Consider the following 26,399-nt stretch of genomic DNA (forward strand, 5'->3'; position numbering starts at 1 on the left):
AATTCACGAGACTCTTCAACTATTTACCAAACTCGCTAAATCAAAGACGTGAAAGATACTCATCACTAGGTTTGGTTTTTGGGGAGACACAATCAGGTGTCTACACATGTCTAATTCTCTTTTTTAATTCTTCTATGGGAAAGTCGTATTCCCCTTCCTTTTTTTATGCAAATCCGTCTTTTATGTTCATTTCTTTTTTGGGGGGTAAGTCGGGATGATCCCTCCCATTGGCAACTAAAAACTCCAAAAACTGTATATTTTTTCGCTCTTTGCCTCAAACTTGGGGCTAAGAAAGCCAGGACATCCCCACTTCCCTCTATCTACAGATTTGAACGTGCTAATTGATTGTTAACTTGTATGTGGCGAAATCAATGTCAAACAAAGCTTACCATGAACCATCTTAATAACTTTAAATGACAATGGGAAGAATACTACTTCCTATTATTTGACCAAGATAATTATGTTACTTGATTAAACAATTCATGATAAACATATGCAAAATTCCACAAATTGAAAATACAAATCCTGGGGCTTCAGACATGAGAAACATCCCCTAGCATATGTTTACATGAATTTTAAAAGCCACCTAAGTCAACACTTGGGGGCAACAAAAATATAAGTCCCCCTTAGCCTTTTGAATTAAGACTATGTTTTGGAAAGTGATTCGAATGATTTCATAAATTATCTAACACTCCGTCAAACCTAAGTTTGATAGATATTCATTTTCAAACCATGGTGCTTGCTTAATTGGAAGAACTTCCCTTTCAATTAGCAAAATATAACAATGATGACAAGCACTAAAAAAAGGAGGGATAACAAGATTAGATATACAAGATTTTGCTCACATTTTCATATCTTTTTTGAAATAAGTTGCAAATTACAACTTGATTAGGGGATTGTCCCCCGTCCAATCACTGTCTGCCACGTGGACCAATCAGGTCCTTCCATGTGTCCGCCACATGGACCAACAAGGACTCGACACGTGTCAAGCATCAATCAGTCCACGTGGCCTGCTGTCTACCCGTGAGGAGAACGGCCACCAAGGCCCGGTTTCCAAGAAAGGCCCAATCAGCCCTAGGTTAACCTAAACCTATTATTGGGCACGCATCCCGAGGCTATAAATACAGTAATTAAGCCTCCATTTAAGACTATTCGGAATTAATTACTCTCACCAAGAGAAGCCTAAACACCTGTGCATACTAATCGCTAGACCAGACTTAGCATTAGTTGCACTCCCTGATCACTCCTCCCCTTCGAGGAACCTGATCACAGTCTGTACCGATTCTAAGTGACAAGCGTCCCATGGACGATCCCCTGGTTCAGACGGACCAGGACACTGACAATGAATTTGAAGTCGAGACTCATACGGCCTCTGACGGGACCTTAAGAGCTCGACGCACCCGTCTCCCCGAAAGGAAGGAACAGGAGGACTGCCTAGCTAGATCTAGTAAACCAGCCGGCCAGCCGCTTGATCATTAGCAGGCGGCCGAGGGATCTGCCCCCATCACTAGAAACGAACTCATGACCTTCATGAATAGTTTTAAAGGGGAGATCCAGGATCTGATCAATAAGAGGACGCCTGTTCCACTAAAGGAACAGTCCCTAGAAGACCCTCCCAATCTGGGAAGAAGAAGCTTGTAAAGGATGGGGAGGCAACCCCTTATCCTAAGCCTAGGGAGAGGGGGGCGCCAGTGATCGACCTAACTAAGTATCGCTTTCCCTCACCAGGGAAGAGAAAGCCCATTCGTCATATTCAGCCGGACGGGTCAAAGAGAACATTTTCTGATGCTCGAATGTTGCTTGATCAGAAGAAGAGTGACCGACTGTTAGAGTCGGCCTCTACGTCTTATTTTTAGGACAGCCCACATAATACCTCCCTGAGGTATTCAAGATCAAACTATGAGAGCCAAACGCCCGGAGCCTCATCTCGTTCTGCTTCCCAAAAGCATCAGGCGGCCCCGTATGTCCCTCAACCATACGTCCCACAGTCCCAATATTTCATGCAGCCTACTCTTTTTGGAAGACAGGCGGAAAGGAATGTCCAGCCTTTGGACTGGCAACTTAGGTTGCTCAAACTTGGAGAGCAGCCATCCACCTTCTCTAAGGAAATAATAGAGGCCGCTTAGCCAGCCAAAGTAAAAAATGTGTTGGTAGGGGCATATGATGGCATTACCAACCCAGAAGATCACATGATGGCATACATCAACCTAATGTACCTCCAAGGGTTGGATGATACCACATGGTGCAAGTGTTTCCCGACCACTTTAAAAGGAGTCGCCCAACAATGGTTTGGAAACTTGCCGGCTGGGTGTATCAACAATTTTAAGAAGACCACCCTTGATCTGGGGGCCATACAGCAGGGAGAGAAGGAGGGACTGCGCTCCTACATCAAGAGGTTCAATCTGATGAGAATTCAGATACAAGGACTACCTGATGAGGTAGCCTATACAGACTTTTTCAAAGGTCTAAAGGACGGGTCGAACATCAAGTTCGACCTTGTCAGAAAGAGGGTGACCACCCTCCAAGAAGCAATAATGGAGGCGGATTCTTACATACAGGCGACTGACCTCTGTAATGTTGGAAAATAGTCGGACCACAAAAAGTCCGACAAAAGAGAAAGCCGGCCAAAGTAGTCGGCCAATAAGGAGGAGAAAAAGAGAAAAGAAGTCTAATCGGCTGACTCCTCAGAACAGCCGTCCCAGAAAAAGAAGAAGGAATTTAAACCATACTCCCCCAAGTATGAGTTTAACAAGGATAGCCATGCTATCCTCGATGAAATCAAGGGTCGGATGTCAATTGAGAAGCCGGCCGCAATGAAGGGTTCTGCCAGCAATCGAAACCATGATAAATAATGTCACTATCACGAGGACATTGGTCATGAAACCAATGAATGTATCAGCCTTAAGCATCTTTTGGACCGCCTGACAGATAAAGGATATCTTGACTCTTATGTCAAGAAGTCCAAGGGGAAACCACCCCTTAAACAGAAACAGGCGGCCAAAAAGAAGCAACGAACAGTTGACAATTCTGACACCGATGAAGCGCCCATTTATACCATAGCAGGCGGCTTCGCAGGAGGTGGTCCTACTATTCAGGCCAACAAAGATAACATCAGGCGGCTGGATGTTAACTCCGTCGAGCAAGGACGTACCTCCAAAAGCTCATTTCCTAAGGTTGTAATCACTGAGAAAGACTTGGGAGGTGTTAGGGGGCCGTATGACGACCCTATTGTAATTGAATGCAAAGTGGCCAACCAAAGAGTTGGTCGAATACTTATTGATACTAGAAGCTCATCTGATCTCATCAATCACCGATGCTTGATCAAGCTGAAGTAAATAACTGAAAGCATGCAACCTGTCTCCCATCCTTTAGTAGGATTTGGAGGAGGAGGAGTCCACCCAATTGGACGGGTGGATCTGCTTATCCTCCTAGGTGAGAAAGGGGAGGGTCGTCACATGGTGGTCTGGTTCTTGGTAGTCGAGGAGCTCTCGGCATACAACATGATCTTGGGGCGACCCACCTGAACAATTCAAAAGTTGTCATCATACCATCTCTCATGCCCCTCAAGTTTGAGAGGGATGATGGAACAGTCGGCTCCCTAAGGGGAGACCAGAAAAGGGTTAGAGAGTGTTATCTCTCTGATATCAAACCCACTATGGCGACTGCTAGCCTCAGTGGAGAGAAAGCTGACCTTGATCAAATCAGGGATGATGCACCTGCTTAAATAGTAGGCGGGAAGAAGAGAAAGGCCGCCCACCTGGGGGTCGAAAGAAAAGAAAAACGATAGCAATCACTGGCCGAGGAGCGATCAAACGAGTTCCGCCCTCACCGGCTTGTGAGCATGTGAACGTCGTTCTAGACGACTTACGTCCTGACCGAACTATTAAGGTTTGGACGACTGCTCTTGCTGCGCTTGGTGATGATTTTCACCAACTCTTGAAGGAATTCAAGGATATCTTCGCATTTGAGGTACATGAAGTGCCAGGTATAAGTCCCGACTTGGCAGTACATAAGCTGGCTGTGGATCCAAAAAATAAGCCGGTTAGGAAAAAGAAAAGGAACCATGGCGAAGAAAGAAGCCAGGAGGCTACCGCCGAAGTTAAAAAGTTGCTTGATGCAGGGTTCATTCGGCAATGTTATTTCCCTGACTGGGTTGCAAATGTTGTGCTCATGAAAAAGCCGAATGGTACCTGGCGCATGTGTGTGGACTACACAGACTTGAACAAGGCATGCCCTAAAGATAGTTATCCATTGCCCAAGATCGACAGCCTGGTCGACTCTACAGGCGGCCACGCCTTAATGAGATTCATGGACGCCTACTCTGGTTTCCATCACATTCCCCTGTGGAAGAAGGATCAGGAGAAGACGGCCTTCGTCACTGATCAAGGGTTGTATTGTTACACGGTCATGGCGTTTGGTTTGAAGAATGCCCCAGCCACCTTCCAGAGAATGATAAACACGGTCTTCTTTGACCAAATTGGGAGGAATGTGGAGGCATACATAGATGATATGATTGTGAAATCCAAACTCTAGACGGACCATTTGGTCGACCTCCGAGAAACATTCACCACATTCAGGCGGCACCATGTCATGCTCAATCCCAAGAAGTGTGTTTTTGGAGTTGATTCTGGGAAGTTTCTCGGATTTCTTATCAATCAAAGGGGTATAGAGGCTAACCCCGAGAAGGTGTAGGCGGTTATAGACATGCAGTCGCCCCGCACTGTCCAAGAGGTCGAGAAATTAACAGGTTGTCTGGAGGCCCTGGGGAGATTTCTCAGCCGGGCAGGCGACAAATGTCTCTACTTCTTTCAGGCAATCATTGGAGAATTTCATTTAACTCAAGTACCCAGGTCCGAGAACAACCAGGCGGACGCCCTCTCTAAACTGGCATCCTCGGCCTCCTGTGACACTCCAAGGACCGTTTTCTGGGAAGTTATGGAGAAGCAAAGCATTGAGGAAGAACCTATTGGAATCCTTGATAAAAGCTCAACCTGGATGGACCCTATCAGGGCCTATTTAACAACCGACACCTTGCCAAGTGATCACTCCCAGGCGACTCTACTGAAAAAACGGGCGTCCAATTTTGAAATGTCCAAGGGAGAACTCTTTAAGAAGGGCTATCTTCAACCTCTATTAAAATGTGTCACTCCAGAAAGAGGACGAGAGGTCTTAGAGGATCTACATTCAGGGTACTGCGCTTCTCACGTAGGCAGCAGGTCCCTTGCTCAAAGAGCAAGGCGGCAGGGCTACTTCTGGCCTACCCTAGAATCAGACGCCATGGAAATGGTCAAAAAATGTGACAAGTGCCAAAGGTTTGGCAAGTTAATCCATCGTCCGACCACTGACCTCACAGCCATCCATAGTCCTATACCATTTGCCAAGTGGGGCATGGATATTCTAGGGCCTTACACGCCTGCAACAGGCGGTAAGAGGTACATTTTGGTAGCAGTCGACTACTTCACTAAGTGGGTGGAGGCAGAAGCAGTTAAGGGTATCAAGACCAAGGACATCATCTCCTTCATATGGAAGAATGTCATCACTCGATTTGGGGTACCCATGTCTATGGTTTTTTATAACGGTCCCCAATTTGAGACGCTTGTTCTCCAAAACTAGCTTGGAGACCAAGGTATCTCTCATTGCTTTGCATTAGTCGGCCGACCCCAAGCAAACGGCCAAGTGGAAGCTTTCAATAAAATCATCTCAGACGGTATCAAAAAGAAGATTGAAAGGCAGGCGGCCTGTGGGCAGACGAACTACCACATGTTCTCTGGGCCATCAGGACGACTGAAAAAGAGGCAACTGGAGAAACTCCATTCCTCCTAACTTATGGGGCAGAAGCTGTTCTGCCAATTGAACATTACGAGCCGACTCTTCGTATAATGTTGTATGACGAAGAAGCAAATTGGGAATCCATGCGCCTAGCATTGGATTCACTCCAAGAACGAAGGGGAAATGCAGCCCTACGCAATGAAATCTACCGCTCACAAGGCATACATACTCAACACTTTAAGAATCTAGATGAGCTTTGGCTCACAAGATTTATCAAATAAAAAGAGGCCCGTCTTTTGGCCACTAAAAAGGGATATGATGAATACACCAACACAGGAGGCAACTTGAAACTCCACGAAGATAATCCCATGTTTTTTACCTTATAACAAATCCATCTTTTTGGTAGCCCTTTTGAGCCTCGTTAATTGAGCCTTACTTATCCAACCTACATTATTCCAAACCTTGGAATGGGAATGGTGCAAAGAGATACAAATGAAAAATTGGGGGAATGAAACATAAGATTGGGACAAAAAGTTAGTCTAAACCCAAAAAAGAAAAAAAAATCCAATGCAAAAGCTAAAAATCGTTTTAAATTCAAAACCAAACTTGTCAAAAAAAAAAAAAAAAAAAAAAAAGAAGAGGACAAGGAAAAAGGCACCTAATGTAGGAGTTGTTAAATGAACTAGGAAGGTTTAATTTGAGAAGCACCAAAAATAAAGGATTAAGGCAGTATACTTGAGCCTGTCCATTCCTCATAACCCCAAACCTAGCCATGTGACAACCTTGGAAAGGCCCTCCTTGAGGTAGACCATAACCATGTACCACAAAAGTCATCATTCTATAGAAATATGGCCCACCTTAGGCCTTTGCACATATGGACTTACTATTGATCAGTTATGCCCATACATAAAGTGCATGAAGTGTTGAGCAATGTTTAAAAAACCGTGAAAAAAAAAAATCAGATAATTTAGATGATTTGATAGCCATTGGCTTGATTACTTCCTTTTTAGTTGAGCAATCAAATCAAATTTATTTGATATTTTCCATATCTTTTGCCAAGAAAATTAAAATGAATACACTTCCAAAAACAATCATCTTATTTTCTATTAATAATAGGGCTATTTATTACTATGGTGATTCAAGTCTTGTATACGTTGCCTAGAAGAAAACGAGTGAATATAGTAAATTGATTTGATATATGACAACCTCAACGTCAAGTTTAGATGTCTCTTACAACTCTTTAGAATTAGCCATCTCATTTATCATGGCCGCCTGCGTGGGATAAATTCATCCTCTCTAAGCGAAAAACATTAATTGAACATGATCGCTACATGGAAAAAATGATCGTTATCACTATTACACGTATACCTCACTGCCAAGTCATCACGATGATTCAACTATTAAGTCAATAATCCTTGCTTTTCGAAAACATGTTGTAGGGAAATTTTCAAACTCAACTTTTAGCCCCATTGTGATCATGCATTTAAGCATGGTGGTGTCCATAGGGATAGAAGCTAGAGATAAAAGAGTCGCCAACAAGTTTTAGGAACTTGTAAACCGTTCACGGGTGTGAAGGTTACACCCCATTCACAATCATGGAGATTGCTAACTCCATAGTGGTCCGGAACCATGACTGGATATTCGGGGATGATGGTACAAATCCAACCTAAAAGAGATTGAACCCGCCCTAAATCGACTTCTACTTAATTCTTATGATATTCATGTGCGCTTTCCGATCAACATACATACAACAAATTAATCCTAAACCTGTTTAATTTACATTGGTTGATTATTAATACACAAATAAATCTATTATTAGCGATCACTTGAATTAAAATCATAAACCTAAATCAAATTATTAATTATCTTATTAAGCGTGATTTCAAGTACAAATTCCCTTTAATCCTGCAAATGAGGGTGTGATCAAGCAATAACAATAAATCATGAATAATCAAGTAATGTAATAAATTGACACAACAATCATCATCGTAATACTATTAGCAAGATCCTAGGCATGATACTAAACGGATTAATAACAAACCCTAGCATGTCACTAATAATAAAAAAAATCAAAGCTTTATCCTAAACATGATATTAGGAATCAACATCAACATCCTAAACATGATACTAGGAATCAAAATCAACATCCTAACATGATACTAGAAATCTAAATCAACATCCTAACATGATATTAGAAATCATAAAAGCATCCTAACATGATACTAGGAATTAAAATAATATTCTAAACATGATTTCTATATCAAAATTGAGGAACAAGGATAGTAGATCTACTCACTTTGATGCCTCATACCTCTTTCTATCAAAACAATACACGCGTTAGTAACTTCAAGAAAGATACAAATCAAAAAAATAAATTAAATAAGAATTGAAATATAGATTAAGGACCAAACCCTCAGAATTATCAACCTTTCATGATGATGTCGAAGGCAATTTCGAGGTTGGCTAGGATTATTCGAAGCTCGTGAAGGAGGTATGATGTGTGATTGAAGAGAATATAAAGAAGGTTTTAGGATGTGTTTAGGCTAGGCTAAGAAATCAAGAAAGAAGAGAGAGAGAAAAGCTTTTAGCTTAGAGAGGGGATTAAATGATGATTGTTGGTGATCAAACTTGTTGATGATTGAAAACGGGGTGAAACGACCTATATTTATAAGGAAAAAAGAGGGTGGAAGGATCAGAAAAGAGTCAGAAATAAAATCAAAGTAATGCAGGTTCCATCGCGGTGCGACAGCTTTGTCGGGTCGACAAGCCACAGGTCCATCGCGGCGCAATAAACAGCAGTTTTTGCAATTTTTGTTTTTATCATAACTTTTGATCCAAAAATCGAAATAAGACAAATAATATATAGTTAGAAAGATGTTGAAGTATACTATTACACCCAATTAGAATCAGATTGATTTATTTTGTAGAATAAAAGATATAATTGAAATAGTGGAACAGTGTTAGTTTTTTATAGAGTTTGGTATTTCGTTCATATCTTTTCCGTTTCTAATCGGAATTGGGATTATGATATATCATTTGAAAGATAATTTCAAGGGCTAACCAACAATATAAGATATGAATAAAAATTATGAGAGATAAAAATCAGTTTTGACCGTCTTTGAATTCGAATAGAACAAGGACAATCAAAAAGAGGAGTTTTATTCAATTACAAATTCTTTGATCTTTATCTTTTGGAAAGGATAGATTAGAACCTTTTAGAGACTTCTAAAAGTTCCTAATGAATCCTAATTGGTTTAGGATTGAGATTACGGTATTTGAACCCTCACATGATCATTGGCTCGTAGGGAAGGTGGACCTAGCTTCGGTTTGGGCCTGGTTTAATATTTTGGTCATAACTTATTCGTTACAAGTCGGATTTGGGCTTATAATATATCGTTAGAAAGATATTTTCAAGACCCATCCAACTACACAATAATTGGATCAGGATTATGGACCAAAATACACTGGTTTGGACAATTTTATAAAGACAACACGAAATGAATGATTTTCAAAGACTCGAAATGAATGATTTTTGGTTTAATGGCACGAAATAAATGATTTTGGTTTAAAACCTTTTTGGTGAGGCTAGGAATATTTTTAAGGCTTAAGGAAAATTCACGAGACTCTTCAACTATTTACCAAACTCGCTAAATCAAAGACGTGAAAGATACTCATCACTAGGTTTGGTTTTTGGGGAGACACAATCAGGTGTCTACACATGTCTAATTCTCTTTTTTAATTCTTCTATGGGAAAGTCGTATTCCCCTTCCTTTTTTTATGCAAATCCGTCTTTTATGTTCATTTCTTTTTTGGGGGGTAAGTCGGGATGATCCCTCCCATTGGCAACTAAAAACTCCAAAAACTGTATATTTTTTCGCTCTTTGCCTCAAACTTGGGGCTAAGAAAGCCAGGACATCCCCACTTCCCTCTATCTACAGATTTGAACGTGCTAATTGATTGTTAACTTGTATGTGGCGAAATCAATGTCAAACAAAGCTTACCATGAACCATCTTAATAACTTTAAATGACAATGGGAAGAATACTACTTCCTATTATTTGACCAAGATAATTATGTTACTTGATTAAACAATTCATGATAAACATATGCAAAATTCCACAAATTGAAAATACAAATCCTGGGGCTTCAGACATGAGAAACATCCCCTAGCATATGTTTACATGAATTTTAAAAGCCACCTAAGTCAACACTTGGGGGCAACAAAAATATAAGTCCCCCTTAGCCTTTTGAATTAAGACTATGTTTTGGAAAGTGATTCGAATGATTTCATAAATTATCTAACACTCCGTCAAACCTAAGTTTGATAGATATTCATTTTCAAACCATGGTGCTTGCTTAATTGGAAGAACTTCCCTTTCAATTAGCAAAATATAACAATGATGACAAGCACTAAAAAAAGGAGGGATAACAAGATTAGATATACAAGATTTTGCTCACATTTTCATATCTTTTTTGAAATAAGTTGCAAATTACAACTTGATTAGGGGATTGTCCCCCGTCCAATCACTGTCTGCCACGTGGACCAATCAGGTCCTTCCATGTGTCCGCCACATGGACCAACAAGGACTCGACACGTGTCAAGCATCAATCAGTCCACGTGGCCTGCTGTCTACCCGTGAGGAGAACGGCCACCAAGGCCCGGTTTCCAAGAAAGGCCCAATCAGCCCTAGGTTAACCTAAACCTATTATTGGGCACGCATCCCAAGGCTATAAATACAGTAATTAAGCCTCCATTTAAGACTATTCGGAATTAATTACTCTCACCAAGAGAAGCCTAAACACCTGTGCATACTAATCGCTAGACCAGACTTAGCATTATTTGCACTCCCTGATCACTCCTCCCCTTCGAGGAACCTGATCACAGTCTGTACCGATTCTAAGTGACAAGCGTCCCATGGACGATCCCCTGGTTCAGACGGACCAGGACACTGACAATGAATTTGAAGTCGAGACTCATACGGCCTCTGACGGGACCTTAAGAGCTCGACGCACCCGTCTCTCCGAAAGGAAGGAACAGGAGGACTGCCTAGCTAGATCTAGTAAACCAGCCGGCCAGCCGCTTGATCATTAGCAGGCGGCCGAGGGATCTGCCCCCATCACTAGAAACGAACTCATGACCTTCATGAATAGTTTTAAAGGGGAGATCCAGGATCTGATCAATAAGAGGACGCCTGTTCCACTAAAGGAACAGTCGGCTAGAAGACCCTCCCAATCTGGGAAGAAGAAGCTTGTAAAGGATGGGGAGGCAACCCCTTATCCTAAGCCTAGGGAGAGGGGGGCGCCAGTGATCGACCTAACTAAGTATCGCTTTCCCTCACCAGGGAAGAGAAAGCCCATTCGTCATATTCAGCCGGACGGGTCAAAAAGAACATTTTCTGATGCTCGAATGTTGCTTGATCAGAAGAAGAGTGACCGACTGTTAGAGTCGGCCTCTACGTCTTATTTTCAGGACAGCCCACATAATACCTCCCTGAGGTATTCAAGATCAAACTATGAGAGCCAAACGCCCGGAGCCTCATCTCGTTCTGCTTCCCAAAAGCATCAGGCGGCCCCGTATGTCCCTCAACCATACGTCCCACAGTCCCAATATTTCATGCAGCCTACTCTTTTTGGAAGACAGGCGGCAAGGAATGTCCAGCCTTTGGACTGGCAACTTAGGTTGCTCAAACTTGGAGAGCAGCCATCCACCTTCTCTAAGGAAATAATAGAGGCCGCTTAGCCAGCCAAAGTAAAAAATGTGTTGGTAGGGGCATATGATGGCATTACCAACCCAGAAGATCACATGATGGCATACATCAACCTAATGTACCTCCAAGGGTTGGATGATACCACATGGTGCAAGTGTTTCCCGACCACTTTGAAAGGAGTCGCCCAACAATGGTTTGGAAACTTGCCAGCTGGGTGTATCAACAATTTTAAGAAGACCACCCTTGATCTGGGGGCCATACAGCAGGGAGAGAAGGAGGGACTGCGCTCCTACATCAAGAGGTTCAATCTGATGAGAATTCAGATACAAGGACTACCTGATGAGGTAGCCTATACAGACTTTTTCAAAGGTCTAAAGGACGGGTCGAACATCAAGTTCGACCTTGTCAGAAAGAGGGTGACCACCCTCCAAGAAGCAATAATGGAGGCGGATTCTTACATATAGGCGACTGACCTCTGTAATGTTGGAAAATAGTCGGACCACAAAAAGTCCAACAAAAGAGAAAGCCGGCCAAAGTAGTCGGCCAATAAGGAGGAGAAAAAGAGAAAAGAAGTCTAATCGGCTGACTCCTCAGAACAGCCGTCCCAGAAAAAGAAGAAGGAATTTAAACCATACTCCCCCAAGTATGAGTTTAACAAGGATAGCCATGCTATCCTCGATGAAATCAAGGGTCGGATGTCAATTGAGAAGCCGGCCGCAATGAAGGGTTCTGCCAGCAATCGAAACCAAGATAAATAATGTCACTATCACGAGGACATTGGTCATGAAACCAATGAATGTATCAGCCTTAAGCATCTTTTGGACCGCCTGACAGATAAAGGATATCTTGACTCTTATGTCAAGAAGTCCAAGGGGAAACCACCCCTTAAACAGAAACAGGCGGCCAAAAAGAAGCAACGAACAGTTGACAATTCTGACACCGATGAAGCGCCCATTTATACCATAGCAGGCGGCTTCGCAGGAGGTGGTCCTACTATTCAGGCCAACAAAGATAACATCAGGCGGCTGGATGTTAACTCCGTCGAGCAAGGACGTACCTCCAAAAGCTCATTTCCTAAGGTTGTAATCACTGAGAAAGACTTGGGAGGTGTTAGGGGGCCGTATGACGACCCTATTGTAATTGAATGCAAAGTGGCCAACCAAAGAGTTGGTCGAATACTTATTGATACTAGAAGCTCATCTGATCTCATCAATCACCGATGCTTGATCAAGCTGAAGTAAATAACTGAAAGCATGCAACCTGTCTCCCATCCTTTAGTAGGATTTGGAGGAGGAGGAGTCCACCCAATTGGACGGGTGGATCTGCTTATCCTCCTAGGTGAGAAAGGGGAGGGTCGTCACATGGTGGTCTGGTTCTTGGTAGTCGAGGAGCTCTCGGCATACAACATGATCTTGGGGCGACCCACCTGAACAATTCAAAAGTTGTCATCATACCATCTCTCATGCCCCTCAAGTTTGAGAGGGATGATGGAACAGTCGGCTCCCTAAGGGGAGACCAGAAAAGGGTTAGAGAGTGTTATCTCTCTGATATCAAACCCACTATGGCGACTGCTAGCCTCAGTGGAGAGAAAGCTGACCTTGATCAAATCAGGGATGATGCACCTGCTTAAATAGTAGGCGGGAAGAAGAGAAAGGCCGCCCACCTGGGGGTCGAAAGAAAAGAAAAACGATAGCAATCACTGGCCGAGGAGCGATCAAACGAGTTCCGCCCTCACCGGCTTGTGAGCATGTGAACGTCGTTCTAGACGACTTACGTCCTGACCGAACTATTAAGGTTTGGACGACTGCTCTTGCTGCGCTTGGTGATGATTTTCACCAACTCTTGAAGGAATTCAAGGATATCTTCGCATTTGAGGTACATGAAGTGCCAGGTATAAGTCCCGACTTGGCAGTACATAAGCTGGCTGTGGATCCAAAAAATAAGCCGGTTAGGAAAAAGAAAAGGAACCATGGCGAAGAAAGAAGCCAGGAGGCTACCGCCGAAGTTAAAAAGTTGCTTGATGCAGGGTTCATTCGGCAATGTTATTTCCCTGACTGGGTTGCAAATGTTGTGCTCATGAAAAAGCCGAATGGTACCTGGCGCATGTGTGTGGACTACACAGACTTGAACAAGGCATGCCCTAAAGATAGTTATCCATTGCCCAAGATCGACAGCCTGGTCGACTCTACAGGCGGCCACGCCTTAATGAGATTCATGGACGCCTACTCTGGTTTCCATCACATTCCCCTGTGGAAGAAGGATCAGGAGAAGACGGCCTTCGTCACTGATCAAGGGTTGTATTGTTACACGGTCATGGCGTTTGGTTTGAAGAATGCCCCAGCCACCTTCCAGAGAATGATAAACACGGTCTTCTTTGACCAAATTGGGAGGAATGTGGAGGCATACATAGATGATATGATTGTGAAATCCAAACTCTAGACGGACCATTTGGTCGACCTCCGAGAAACATTCACCACATTCAGGCGGCACCATGTCATGCTCAATCCCAAGAAGTGTGTTTTTGGAGTTGATTCTGGGAAGTTTCTCGGATTTCTTATCAATCAAAGGGGTATAGAGGCTAACCCCGAGAAGGTGTAGGCGGTTATAGACATGCAGTCGCCCCGCACTGTCCAAGAGGTCGAGAAATTAACAGGTTGTCTGGAGGCCCTGGGGAGATTTCTCAGCCGGGCAGGCGACAAATGTCTCTACTTCTTTCAGGCAATCATTGGAGAATTTCATTTAACTCAAGTACCCAGGTCCGAGAACAACCAGGCGGACGCCCTCTCTAAACTGGCATCCTCGGCCTCCTGTGACACTCCAAGGACCGTTTTCTGGGAAGTTATGGAGAAGCAAAGCATTGAGGAAGAACCTATTGGAATCCTTGATAAAAGCTCAACCTGGATGGACCCTATCAGGGCCTATTTAACAACCGACACCTTGCCAAGTGATCACTCCCAGGCGACTCTACTGAAAAAACGGGCGTCCAATTTTGAAATGTCCAAGGGAGAACTCTTTAAGAAGGGCTATCTTCAACCTCTATTAAAATGTGTCACTCCAGAAAGAGGACGAGAGGTCTTAGAGGATCTACATTCAGGGTACTGCGCTTCTCACGTAGGCAGCAGGTCCCTTGCTCAAAGAGCAAGGCGGCAGGGCTACTTTTGGCCTACCCTAGAATCAGACGCCATGGAAATGGTCAAAAAATGTGACAAGTGCCAAAGGTTTGGCAAGTTAATCCATCGTCCGACCACTGACCTCACAGCCATCCATAGTCCTATACCATTTGCCAAGTGGGGCATGGATATTCTAGGGCCTTACACGCCTGCAACAGGCGGTAGGAGGTACATTTTGGTAGCAGTCGACTACTTCACTAAGTGGGTGGAGGCAGAAGCAGTTAAGGGTATCAAGACCAAGGACGTCATCTCCTTCATATGGAAGAATGTCATCACTCGATTTGGGGTACCCATGTCTATGGTTTTTTATAACGGTCCCCAATTTGAGACGCTTGTTCTCCAAAACTAGCTTGGAGACCAAGGTATCTCTCATTGCTTTGCATTAGTCGGCCGACCCCAAGCAAACGGCCAAGTGGAAGCTTTCAATAAAATCATCTCAGACGGTATCAAAAAGAAGATTGAAAGGCAGGCGGCCTGTGGGCAGACGAACTACCGCATGTTCTCTAGGCCATCAGGACGACTGAAAAAGGGGCAACTGGAGAAACTCCATTCCTCCTAACTTATGGGGCAGAAGCTGTTCTGCCAATTGAACATTACGAGCCGACTCTTCGTATAATGTTGTATGACGAAGAAGCAAATTGGGAATCCATGCGCCTAGCATTGGATTCACTCCCAGAACGAAGGGGAAATGCAGCCCTACGCCATGAAATCTACCGCTTGAGAATGACAAGGGCATATAACAAAAGGGTACACAGGCGTCCACTCAAAGTGGGGGACTTTGTACTACGAAAGATGAAAGCGGTTGGTAGGGCCAATGAGTTGGGCAAATCACTCCCAACTGGGAGGGTCCCTATCGAATCTTTGAAGAGGTTAGGGATGGCACATACCGCCTGGAAATACCAGACGGACAACTCCTACCTAGAACTTGGAATGTTGATAATTTAAAGAAGTATTATTTTTGAATGATGTAATTGCCGAGAGCAACTAATAAAACTTGCAAATTTGCTTCATTTATATTATAAATAAATAGAGAGGCACGCTGCTTGCTCCATTAGCAGTCGGCTACTCTCCAGTTTGCACCAATTGAGGGGCATGCTAACTGGAAAAACAATCGGCTATTCTCCATTTTCTTCACTTTGTACTGTTTCAAAGGGGCATGCCGCCTGTAACTTTACAGTCGGCTACTCTCCTTTGTTCACCATGAATTAAACAAGGCCTACGGCCGGATGATCAGCTCAGGCGCCTTGCCAACTGATCCTCTCTTAAAATTAAACTAATACGACATGTCCCAACATCATACTAGGCGTCCGGCGACATCCCTCCGGATGAGATTCGTCGCAGAGAGCAGCTCCCTTTTGGGTGGAATAATGCTCTATAAACTAAACACACGGCCCCTAAACGACTCTCCCCAAGGACAACCACGTAGTCGTTACAACTGAGACAAGGATAACTCTGCCACTAACCGAGCCAGAGGTAGTACTTGACATCCGAGTCGGATGACTGCCTGTATTACTAAGGATAAATACAGGGGGTACCTCTTGAATTAATAGCCAACAAACATTGGTAAATCAAGGGGATCAGCCGGCCTCCGCCGCCTGGTACCTCTACTACTCAAGCTAGGGTGACGGAGACTGAGTAAACTCAAATGTTAACTCATAGTCACTCTCTCAAACTTAGTATGGAACCTAAAAGGTATGAGTAGTCCGCCTGTTTTTTAGCAAACAGAGGTACTCAAACCACTATTCCTACTAGGTTACCAACCTTTGAGTTAGTAGCCAAGCAAAACTTGGCGAATCAAGGGGACCAGCCGGCATACGCCGCCTGGTTACCCTACTACTCAAGCAAAGTGTGGATCAAAAAAGTTTGACAGTCGACTGTTTTTTGGCAAACAGTGGCTCAAGATCACTATTCCTACTTAATCAAACAAGCGTCCTGACAACAAGCAATATGTTCCCTTCAAACTTGCAAAAATTAAGAGACCTAATGTATTTGCTAAAACAAACGTTGGGGGTCCGACTGGTTTCATGGCCGACTAGTTGCCAATATGGATTAACGACAACAAGTCGCCTAGGGGCATATATGCAGTCGTCATCGTGAGTAGTCGGCACCTAATAAACCTCACTTACTCGCAAAGTTTTCAAAATTTTGGCATTCTAAGAAACAGATTATAAGCTAAAACAGTCGGTTTGGCATTCAAGCGGATAAGCATAAAGCAGATAAGCATAAACAAGATTTAGTGATCAAAGACGACCAAAAAGTGGTCGCTAGCTTCATAATAAAACAGCTGGCCATGAAGACCGGCAAAATATTTATAACCCCGACCCCTTGGTCGGGTAAAGAAAATTCACAAATAAAGAGCACACAGGCCGGAGAAAAGTTGGAAAAATAAAAGCTTTAAACATTGGGAGGGGCTTCGGAGTTAACTGCCGCCTGATCGAGCTCAATTATGGGCGCCGAATCCTTCAAGGCATCCTCTTTGTTTGACTCGTTTTCAGGGGCAGGATCCTTAGGGCCATCCGCCTCCGTTGGCTGGTCAACCATCTCCTCATCCTCACTTGAGCTGGAGCTGGCCGCCTCCTCCTCCTCCTCCTCCTCTTTTTCATCCTCGTCAGCCGCCTGTTGCATGATTCTTCTATTGTACTCTTCAGTACAGGCGGTGAACTTGGAATCCCATTCGGCATAGTTACCTTTTGGGAAGAGGGTCGACCAGGTCATCTTCATAATATTGGCCGAGTCCTCCATCATGGCCTGAGCTAAAGCCATCTTTTCAGTCTCAGCCTTGGCCTTGAGCTCTTCAGTTATGGCCGCGTCTTGTTTCTCTAGGCGCTCCTTAACCTTGGATAAAGACTTTTGGAGACTCTCAGCTTTATGGGCAATGTTCTTAAGTGGCTGCAACTCGTCCCGGAGGCTTTTGACCGTCTTCTCCAGCTCTTGGTTCTTTTTATTGGCCGCCTCCAACTTGTCTTTGATCTTTGAAGTGGCAGCCGCCTGATAATAAAGAATATCAAATGTCAAAATTTCATTTTGGGCAATTTGAAACATTACCTTGTTAAAGTCAGAGGCGGCCATGGCTTTGGCATCTTTTACCTCTTTGTTTTGGCGCTAATCGACCTACGGAGGCCGTGTACACGAAGCATGGTCTGAAAAAAAAAGGGGGGGCACCAGGCGTCAGATTTGCAAAAACATGCGGCAGGCAAAATCACTCAATCTTTCAAAAAGATGCTAATTCTACCTCAGAGAGGAGACCCATGATACCGTCTAGGTCAAGGGTACCGACTCCCTTGATCGCATCCCTCTCCTCTAGAGGGATGGCCTTCACCATAGACTTGGCCATGTTGACCAAGTCAGTTCCTAAGGGTCGCCTGTATTCCGAAATCAAAAAAATTAGAACAAAAGAAAGTATCAAAGTAAGAAAAATCAAACAAGGATCGAGAGAGCTGGTTATACCTCTTGGAGGTCGGCTGTCCCTTGGCACTTGTGTTTGTTTTCCCCCACTTTGTGGGGTGCGTGACTGTTTTTCAGCCGCCTAATTCCTAGCAGAGCCAGGCGTACTCCCGGCTGTCGGTTTCCGAACCTTTGAGTCCGGCTGCTGGGAGGAAGAGGGTTTGGACGAGCCCGTCTGCAAAAGCATAGAAAGTTAATACTGGCAAAAAGAGGATTTCAGAGAAAAACTCGAAAGATCAGAGCTCACCTTGGGCATCTCCTTAGTAGGAGAATCAGATGATGGCTGCTTAAGGCTCATAATAGAGGTCCGAAGAAGGGTGGCCGCCTTCTTTGATGCAGAGATGTGGTCCGTAGCTTTGGCTGAAAATAGGCAGCAAAGAGTTGGTAAAACTTGAAAAAATTAATCAAATGATGCATATACAGGCATAAAAGGCTGGCTACCTCTGGAGGTCCGACTGCTCAGGCCACAGGCGGCCAAAAAATATTCATCATACAGCCATTGGAATTTGGGGACGCAGTTCAAAGGCACCTGCTCCCGTACCCCAGTAGTAGAGTTGGCCCTAATCTCTACTTTGAAGAGTCCTCGGTCAAGGATCTCTTCCCTTGCTTGACGAGGAACAGGCGGCATGCTAGGGCCGCCTGCAAGAAGAGGTGGATCCCTATTCCACCTGTTGTACCGTTTTTTTAGAAGTTTGTCGGGACTAGAGATGAGGAAGAAAGTGTTTCTCCAATCTTTCCACTTATTTTCCTTCCCCCTAGTCATCAAATAGCCCTTATGGCTCATTATTTGGTACCATCCGGTACCGCTTTCTTTGGGGGTCCGACTTAAATAGTTCATATGGGTGAACGCCTCAAAATTAGGGTTCACCCCATGCATTTCACATCCGGCTACATAGCCAAGGATGTTGAACCAAGAATTTGGAGCTAACTGCCAAAGCCCCACCTCGTACCCATCGAGGATTTGTTGAACTGCCAGATGCAAGGGAAATCGGAGTCCAGCCTTAATGGCCACCTTATAGCAGCCAAAACAGGCGTCCCCGTAACTAGACCCCGCGCGCCAAACGACTGCATCTTCAGCATCCGACATAAATAAATTAAAATTCGGACCCATCACATGGCTCGTTAGAATAATCCCTGTTCGCTATTTTATGGCCTTGATTCGACCTTTTGGGACGTGACAGTAAAAAGGGGTGTTCAATTCCCTATGGGAGGCGGATGGTTCTAACTAGTTGACCCCTTTTTCGACTGAATGGGATAGTCTTGCCTCATGTAAGCGAGAATGCCTTTCCTCCGAACTTGGAGAAAGACGGCTTGAAGAGCTGGATTCAGACTCACTATCGGAAGAGTCCGACTCCCCTCTCCCTGAGGGGGCCGACCCCTCTTCTTCAGAAGGGGCCAACTGCTGACCAACTAGGTCAACAAAAGCATTAGAAGGGGCCACCTTAACCCTCTCCTCAGAGCCCCCCGTGACAGAGTCACCAGGGGTACCAGCGGTATTAGGCGTCCGGTCTGATAGCTCACTAACTTGGACCCAGAATGAAGAGCCATCAGAGTTTTCAATCCTCTTTGTTCTTTTGGTTCTTGCCATACTGTCCTGCATAGATATAAAGACAGTTGGATTCCGGGACTTGCGCAAAGATTGAAGTACCGCAGGGCAGTCGGCACCCCTAGTCCTAAACTCAGTCGTTCCTGGTGACCGGCTAATTGCTAACCTAGGCCGTGTCGGATGCTTTAAGGGTCTCATTTTCAAAAAAAAAAAAAAAAAAAAAAAAAAAAAAAAAAAAAGGATAAAGAAACAAACGGTTACCTGAAACTTAAGTTCTAAGAAGAAGCTTGGTCGAACAGGCGTCTAGTAAAAGCAGGCGGTTGGTAAAATCAGTCGTCCAGAAAATCTAAGCTCAAGTTCAGGGGTCCGAGAGTTCTCTTGCAAAGTTCGCAAAATGTGAACACGCCTTGGTCAACATGCCCTTATATAGGGAAAAATGAGAATGCGAAGGGTCACTTCCAAATTTGAAATAAGGTGGGAAAAACTCTCGACCTATCACAGGCCGGAACCTGTAGCAGTTCGTCGCCTGTTGCAGGCCGACACCTGTCACAGGTGACATGTGACAAGTCACGTGCCACCTGTGAAGGGCAAATGATTAGGGGATTTTCCCCCGTCCAATCACTGTCTGCCACATGGACCAATCAGGTCCTGCCATGTGTCCGCCACATGGACCAATAAGGACTCGACACGTGTTAAGCAGCAATCAGTCCAGCATGGACCAATCGCGCCACGCCACGTGGCCTGCTGTCTGCTCGTCAGGAGAACGACCACCAAGGCCCGGTTTCCAAGAAAGGCCCAATCAGCCCTAGGTTAACCTAAACCTAATATTGGGCACGCATCTCGAGGCTATAAATACAGTAATTAAGCCTCCATTTAAGACTATTCGGAATTAATTACTCTCACTAAGAGAAGCCTAAACACATGTGCATACTAATCGCTAGACCAGACTTAGCATTATTTGCACTCCCCGATCACTCCTCCCCTTCGAGGAACCAGATCACCCTCTTTACTTTCCGCACTTTTTACTCCACATACAAGTACTAACTTGATCGTCGGAGGTGGAGCTCCCACCACCCGGAGTCTCTGTTGTTTTGCAGGTACAGGCGCAAGGGTACCAGTTCCGGAATCGTAACTCTCCCGCAGGACATCAGAAAACCCCAAAACACAACTTGTCTTCATCAATTTTGGACAAAAAAGTCACACTCAATTAAAACTAGGATTTTCTTTCCATTTTGGGTCTAGTTTCGAAAATTACATGTTTATGTATTTTGCACCCTAGAATTAGTATCTTCACTTTATTTTCAAAACAAACTTTCATTAAATTTATTGAACCCTCTCCAAATTTTGAATTCAAGTTTGAAATAACGTGTTTCCTACTCTCTCAAAAAAATAGTCTTCAAAATTCTTTTGGAACTTTGTTTCATTTTCTCAAAATAAATAAATTTTAAGATTTTCCATAACCTTTTGGACAATAATACTTGCATATACATAAATATTTTCAAAAGGAATGAACTAAGATTCGACTTCTTCTTAACTCGAACTTGTTCTTGCCTAGTCATCCTTCGAATATTGGTTTAGGGATGGTAAACAAACCACCTATAAGGCCAAAATTAAAGATTGATAAGAACGAAGAAAATATTGATGTTCTAAATCAACTTTGAGAATAATATCACCGCAATGATCTCTACGAACGTTTTGACATTAGGTAAAGATTACTAAACCTTAACTGCAATTGTTTTTGGTTTATAAACAAGCAAAGAATTAACTTGCTTCCTTAAACATGACTTTAGCTAAAAATGCGTAAGCCATGTCATTATCCTAAAATATTCTCAAAACACAACATGGGATACATAGGCCCATTACCACATCATGATGATATGAATGGCCTAAACAATAGCAAGTCATTGGAACTACCCTAAATTGGGGCTACAAGACTTAAGAAATAGCAAGAATGTGCATAACCCGACACATGGGAGCTCCAATATTCACAATAAACAAAATGAGATATTCATGTCATTCGAACTACTTTCGAGAATCTTCTAAACTATAAATAGTTTACATAGATCTCAAGCCTTATAATTTTCAAATACATCGCAATGATTTAATAATCATTATGTTCATTTGAAAATTAAGTTTGCAACTGAATTTGGCCATAAAACAAACTACAACTACAAACATATCACATATTCAAGCCATTTTCAAGTTCAACTTCAAAAACTAATCTTAGTGCATAATTTTTGTTTCAATATTTCAATTTACTCTAAGGATTAGAGAGTATGACTAGTATCAAAATAATGGGAAAGTCAAACGCATACGACATGCTTGCTCATACGAAAGTTTAATACTCAATCATTCATCATGAAAATTGTATCAAAATACTTCATTGACATAAGACAAACAATTTCATGAGTTACAACATGAATCGAAAACTCCCGAGTTCAAAACTAAGGGGTCTTCATTCAAAATTCCCAATTCCTGCACAAATGATAAATTTTAAAACAATAGAATTTTGCAAAGGGGACAATAACTACTTTCTCAGACTTCAATCGGTAAAAAATTTGGGTTCAAGAGAAAGAGCTTGAAAGTAGCAAGAAGAGAAGGAATAATTACATCTCATTTTCCTCTTACTTGTTCTATAAACGACCAATATTACTAAACTTAGCAAGTTTTCTTTGTTAAAACTATAAATGGTCGAAAACGATTTAAACACACTCGTTTAATCGTTCCCAAGATCCTAGTTGTTAACATAATAACACGAAACATGGGATTTCTAGACCCATTTCAAGCAGGGGCGGACCTTTGTTAAGGCTGGCAAGGGCCCAACCCCCTTAAATATTTTTGAGTTATTCTTTATGAGTAAGTTGATGTCTATTAATTGCATATAAAAAGTTATGCCATAGTGGTTAAGTACTGTTATTTTTGAACAAAAGGTTAGGGGATCAAACCATGGCCCCCCTAACTTTTTGACCCAAGATCCGCCACTGATTTCAAGTAACACGAATGAAAGGGTCTAATGCTAAAAAACAAACAAGTCATCAAAGTCACCCAATATTGGGGGCTACGACACCGGAAAAAAAAAAAAAAAAAAAAAAAAAAAAAAAAAAAAAAAAGGGTGCCCAAAAGCCCGAAATATGGTCAAAGTACTAGTTCGATGATGTCTTCAAGAATTTCCTAAACTAACTAGTTTATGCAAATCTTGAAATCACAGTTTTATAAACGAATAATAATAACTATCAATTATTGTTTTCATTGATAAAACCAATTTTGCAACTTAAGCATGGCAAAAATAAACATGAGTCGCAAGAACAGTTTCATACCATTTTCAAGTTCAAAATTTCAATCCTAATTTTAATGCATGATTGTTGTACTAACACTTCAATTTACATTAAAATTAACAAGTATAGTCCATGTGAGCAAAAAAAGAAATAAGTTCAAACACAAATTCAAACTCAAATATAGAAAAACTCATATATGCTTTTATATGCTCATAAAGGACTCGATACTTTACCATTTCACATGGAAATTTGCTGCTAGATATTCCTTAAGCATGTCACAACAACATAGAAAAAATTCATGAAAACAAGTCGAATCGAATTCCCCTAATTTCAAAAATTAGGGTTCTTTTTTTTATTTTCCTCATTTTATTGACCAAATTCAAAGTTTGGCACAACAAACAAGGAGCAAGATTTACTTTCCTTAGCTTCAAACGACAGCGAAAATGGAGCTCTAGAGAAAGAGATCGAAAATGGCAAATGACGAAGAAGAGCACAAGCCACGGACCTGTTTCTTCCAGAATTGTTCGTTGTTTAAGTTTTGCGTGCAACTCACAAAGTTGCATGAGACAACTGCGCGCAACGTCTAATATTGCGCGCCACACTCCAGCGCAACCCTCAAAGTTGCGCGCGAATACTGGTCGCTCAAATTGACCATTTCCTGGTTTTTGTTAAGTCTTCCAAACCAAACATTTTAGCTCGTTGAATTCGCGCCTCGACAGGCTTTCTCGCAAAGTTTTAAAGCCTTCAAAAACATTTTATTGCTTTACATCTAGTAGTTTATTTTCTTCTTTGATAATTTTTTGCATCATCCTGCATGCACACCGTGCTTTGTGCCTTCCCAAGCATACGTTTTGGATATTTTCTCGGAAGACGACAGAAAAATATCACATAGTGGTGCTTTACGTAAAAGCTCTCATAGACAGTTTGGCATTTTTTTGTACTGCCCATTAAGAAATGCCACCTTTTTCGTATTTTTGTCTTTACTTAACAAAAATACCGCGTACATACAGCGTAAAATTGTATGGCGTACATACTGCATAAAATTGTATGGCGTATGTGCTGCATAAAATTGCACTAGCAACGTGATCTACCTCTCGTCAAAAACGGTAGAATCCTTCTTTTTGGCGTTAGCTTTACAAGTCGACAAAGAGTGCCGACCATCGGGGCAGACAACCCCTGTTGGAAGCAAATACGGTTAGCTTGAAAGAAGACTTGCTTTACCGAACAGTTAGGGTGTCCGACCACCCCCTGTATAAAGAGCGGCCCCAACTTAAGTTGCACCTATTTAGACACGTGCTCCGAGACGCGTGTTTTCATCTTGTGGACAAAACTGCTGAGAGAGTTGACGATTTTCATCTCTCTCACTGGATTTGGATATGTGCCTCCAGTCCTGAGACATGTATTTTTATCTTGTGGACATCAAATCTTTGTTTTGACATCGTATGTCAATATTCTATTCAAGTGTTAGGCTACGGATGCCAAACACCCCTATTTATCATCTTTTCATTTGTTAACATCATGGACTAAAGTTCTAATGACAGATCGTGGGACTTCAGACCACCGATGACATATTGAGAAGGTATCATCCTCTTTTAATCTTTTTAAACCCGGTACCTTCTCATAACATGACATCACCCAGGACAGCCTTTACTTGTAAAAGCGTTCTATACATGCAAATGGTCAATCTAGATTCTTTAGTGCACTAATTTCAGAAAATACCTTTTCTAGGTCTTAGTAGCTATTTTTCTTGAACATTTAGCGAATCAAGAATAGTTTCGACATTCTCAACACTACTGAAAGATTCTCACTACTAGAAATAGGCCAATTTACGACGGACCAGTTCCGACGGACATGAAATCCGTCGGAAAGTTCCAACGGATTTTAATTCCGTAGGAAATTTACGATGGATTTCCTACGAAATAAAAATCCGTTGGAATTTATGGGCTTTCCGACGGAATATTCCGTCGGAAACTTAATCTTTCGACGGAAATGAAATCCGTCGGAAAGTTCCGACGGATTATTTTGTCGAAACATTATGTTTCCGACGGAAATGTAATCTGTCGGAATATAATTAAATAATAATAAAAAAAGCACCCCTAAAAACCTAGAAAACCCGGTTCCCCCTCCCCTAACATTTCTATTTTCTCTCTCCTCTCCTCTCCGCCTCTCTTCTCTTTCTCTCTCCTCTCTTTCCTTCTCCTTCCTCGCCCCTTTCTCTCTCTTCTCCTTCCTTCTCTTTCTCCTCCCTCGCCCCTTCTCCTTCGTCGCCCCTTTCTCCTTCCTCTATACGTTAGTGGTGTGGTGGTGTGAGGTGTCCAAGCAACAACGGCTGGTGGTTTGAGCCCAAGCAACAATGACAAGTCGACAACAGCTTCTTGTTCTTCCTTTAGATCTAGTTTTTTTTTTTAACAATTCAGATTGTAATTAATTTTTGATATAATTGTAATGTTATTTGATTAATTTCATAAGGTAATTGTATATTTATTTATTTTGTTTGATTTCAATTTTTTTTAGTTTTTTTTAATTTTGGTTGTTGTTTCGATTTTGGAGGTTGTGATTTCGATGGTAATGGGTTTGTGGGTAAGGGAATTGGTTGTTGTTTTGGTTTTTGGTGGTTGTTTTGGTGGTTTTTCCGATTTGGGTTTTTTCGGTGGGTGGGTTAGGGTGGTTGGTCAGGGTGGGTTTTGGTCTGGGTTTGGTGGGTGAGGGGGGTTCGGTTCGTGGGTGTGGTGGTGGGTGGGGGGTGGTCTGGGTGGGTAGTGGTCTGGGGGGTAGTGCTGGGTGGGTAGTGGTCTGGGTGGGTAGTGGTGCTAGGTGGGTGGTGCTGGGTGGGTTTCGGTGAGGTGGGTGGGTGGGTCTGATGAGGTGGGGAGGTGGGTTTACGTCAGGTGGGGTGGGTGGTGCTGGGTGGGTTTCGGTGAGGTGGGTGGGTCTGATGAGGTGGGGAGGTGGGTTTACGTCAGGTGGGGTGGTCTGGTGAGGTGGGGAGGTAGGTGGGTCTGGTGAGGTGGGAGGTGGGTGGGTCTGGTGAGGTGGGTTAAGGTGGTGGCTGGATAGGGTGGTGCTGGGTTTTTTTTTATTTTTTTTTATGTTGTTTTCCAACGGAATTTCCGTCAGAAATTTCCGGCGGATATGAATTCCGTCAGAAATTTCCGATGGACTTTTCGGTAACGGAAAACCTCTTCCGATGGAAAAATTCCGTCGAAAAACACCGTTCCGACGGAATTTCAAGCGAAAATGGTCGTTTTTCCTACAAAGGGTCTTCCGACAGCACTTTCCGACGGAATTCAGGGTGTTTCCGACAGAATTTTTCCGTCGAAAATGGCCTCTTTTCTAGTAGTGTCTTTATTTTTAAAGAACTTCGCAGAATGAGTCTCGGATTTATTTCCTTGACTACTTTGATCTTCGTCTATTCTAGACTCGATCAAAGTGGGGGATAACTGTAGACACCTACTTTTGGCCTCCTGTCCTGACGGGAAGTGCGATGA

The 26,399-nt window shown here is 42.9% G+C and overlaps 1 protein-coding gene across 1 annotated transcript; it reads right to left on the reverse strand.

The window, feature by feature from the left end:
• Nucleotides 1-17,040: 17,040 nt before the first annotated feature.
• LOC110724471 (ESF1 homolog) lies at nucleotides 17,041-19,690 on the reverse strand. The gene is made up of 2 exons (XM_021903889.1): nucleotides 19,355-19,690; nucleotides 17,041-17,634 (listed from the first exon to the last, which is right to left on the reverse strand). The coding sequence occupies exons 1-2, from the start codon at nucleotides 19,688-19,690 to the stop codon at nucleotides 17,041-17,043; spliced, it is 930 nt and encodes a 309-aa protein (XP_021759581.1).
• Nucleotides 19,691-26,399: the final 6,709 nt, after the last annotated feature.

The sequence above is a fragment of the Chenopodium quinoa genome, unplaced genomic scaffold (genome assembly GCF_001683475.1).
Source record: "Chenopodium quinoa cultivar QQ74 unplaced genomic scaffold, ASM168347v1, whole genome shotgun sequence".
Taxonomy (NCBI): Eukaryota; Viridiplantae; Streptophyta; class Magnoliopsida; order Caryophyllales; family Amaranthaceae; genus Chenopodium; species Chenopodium quinoa.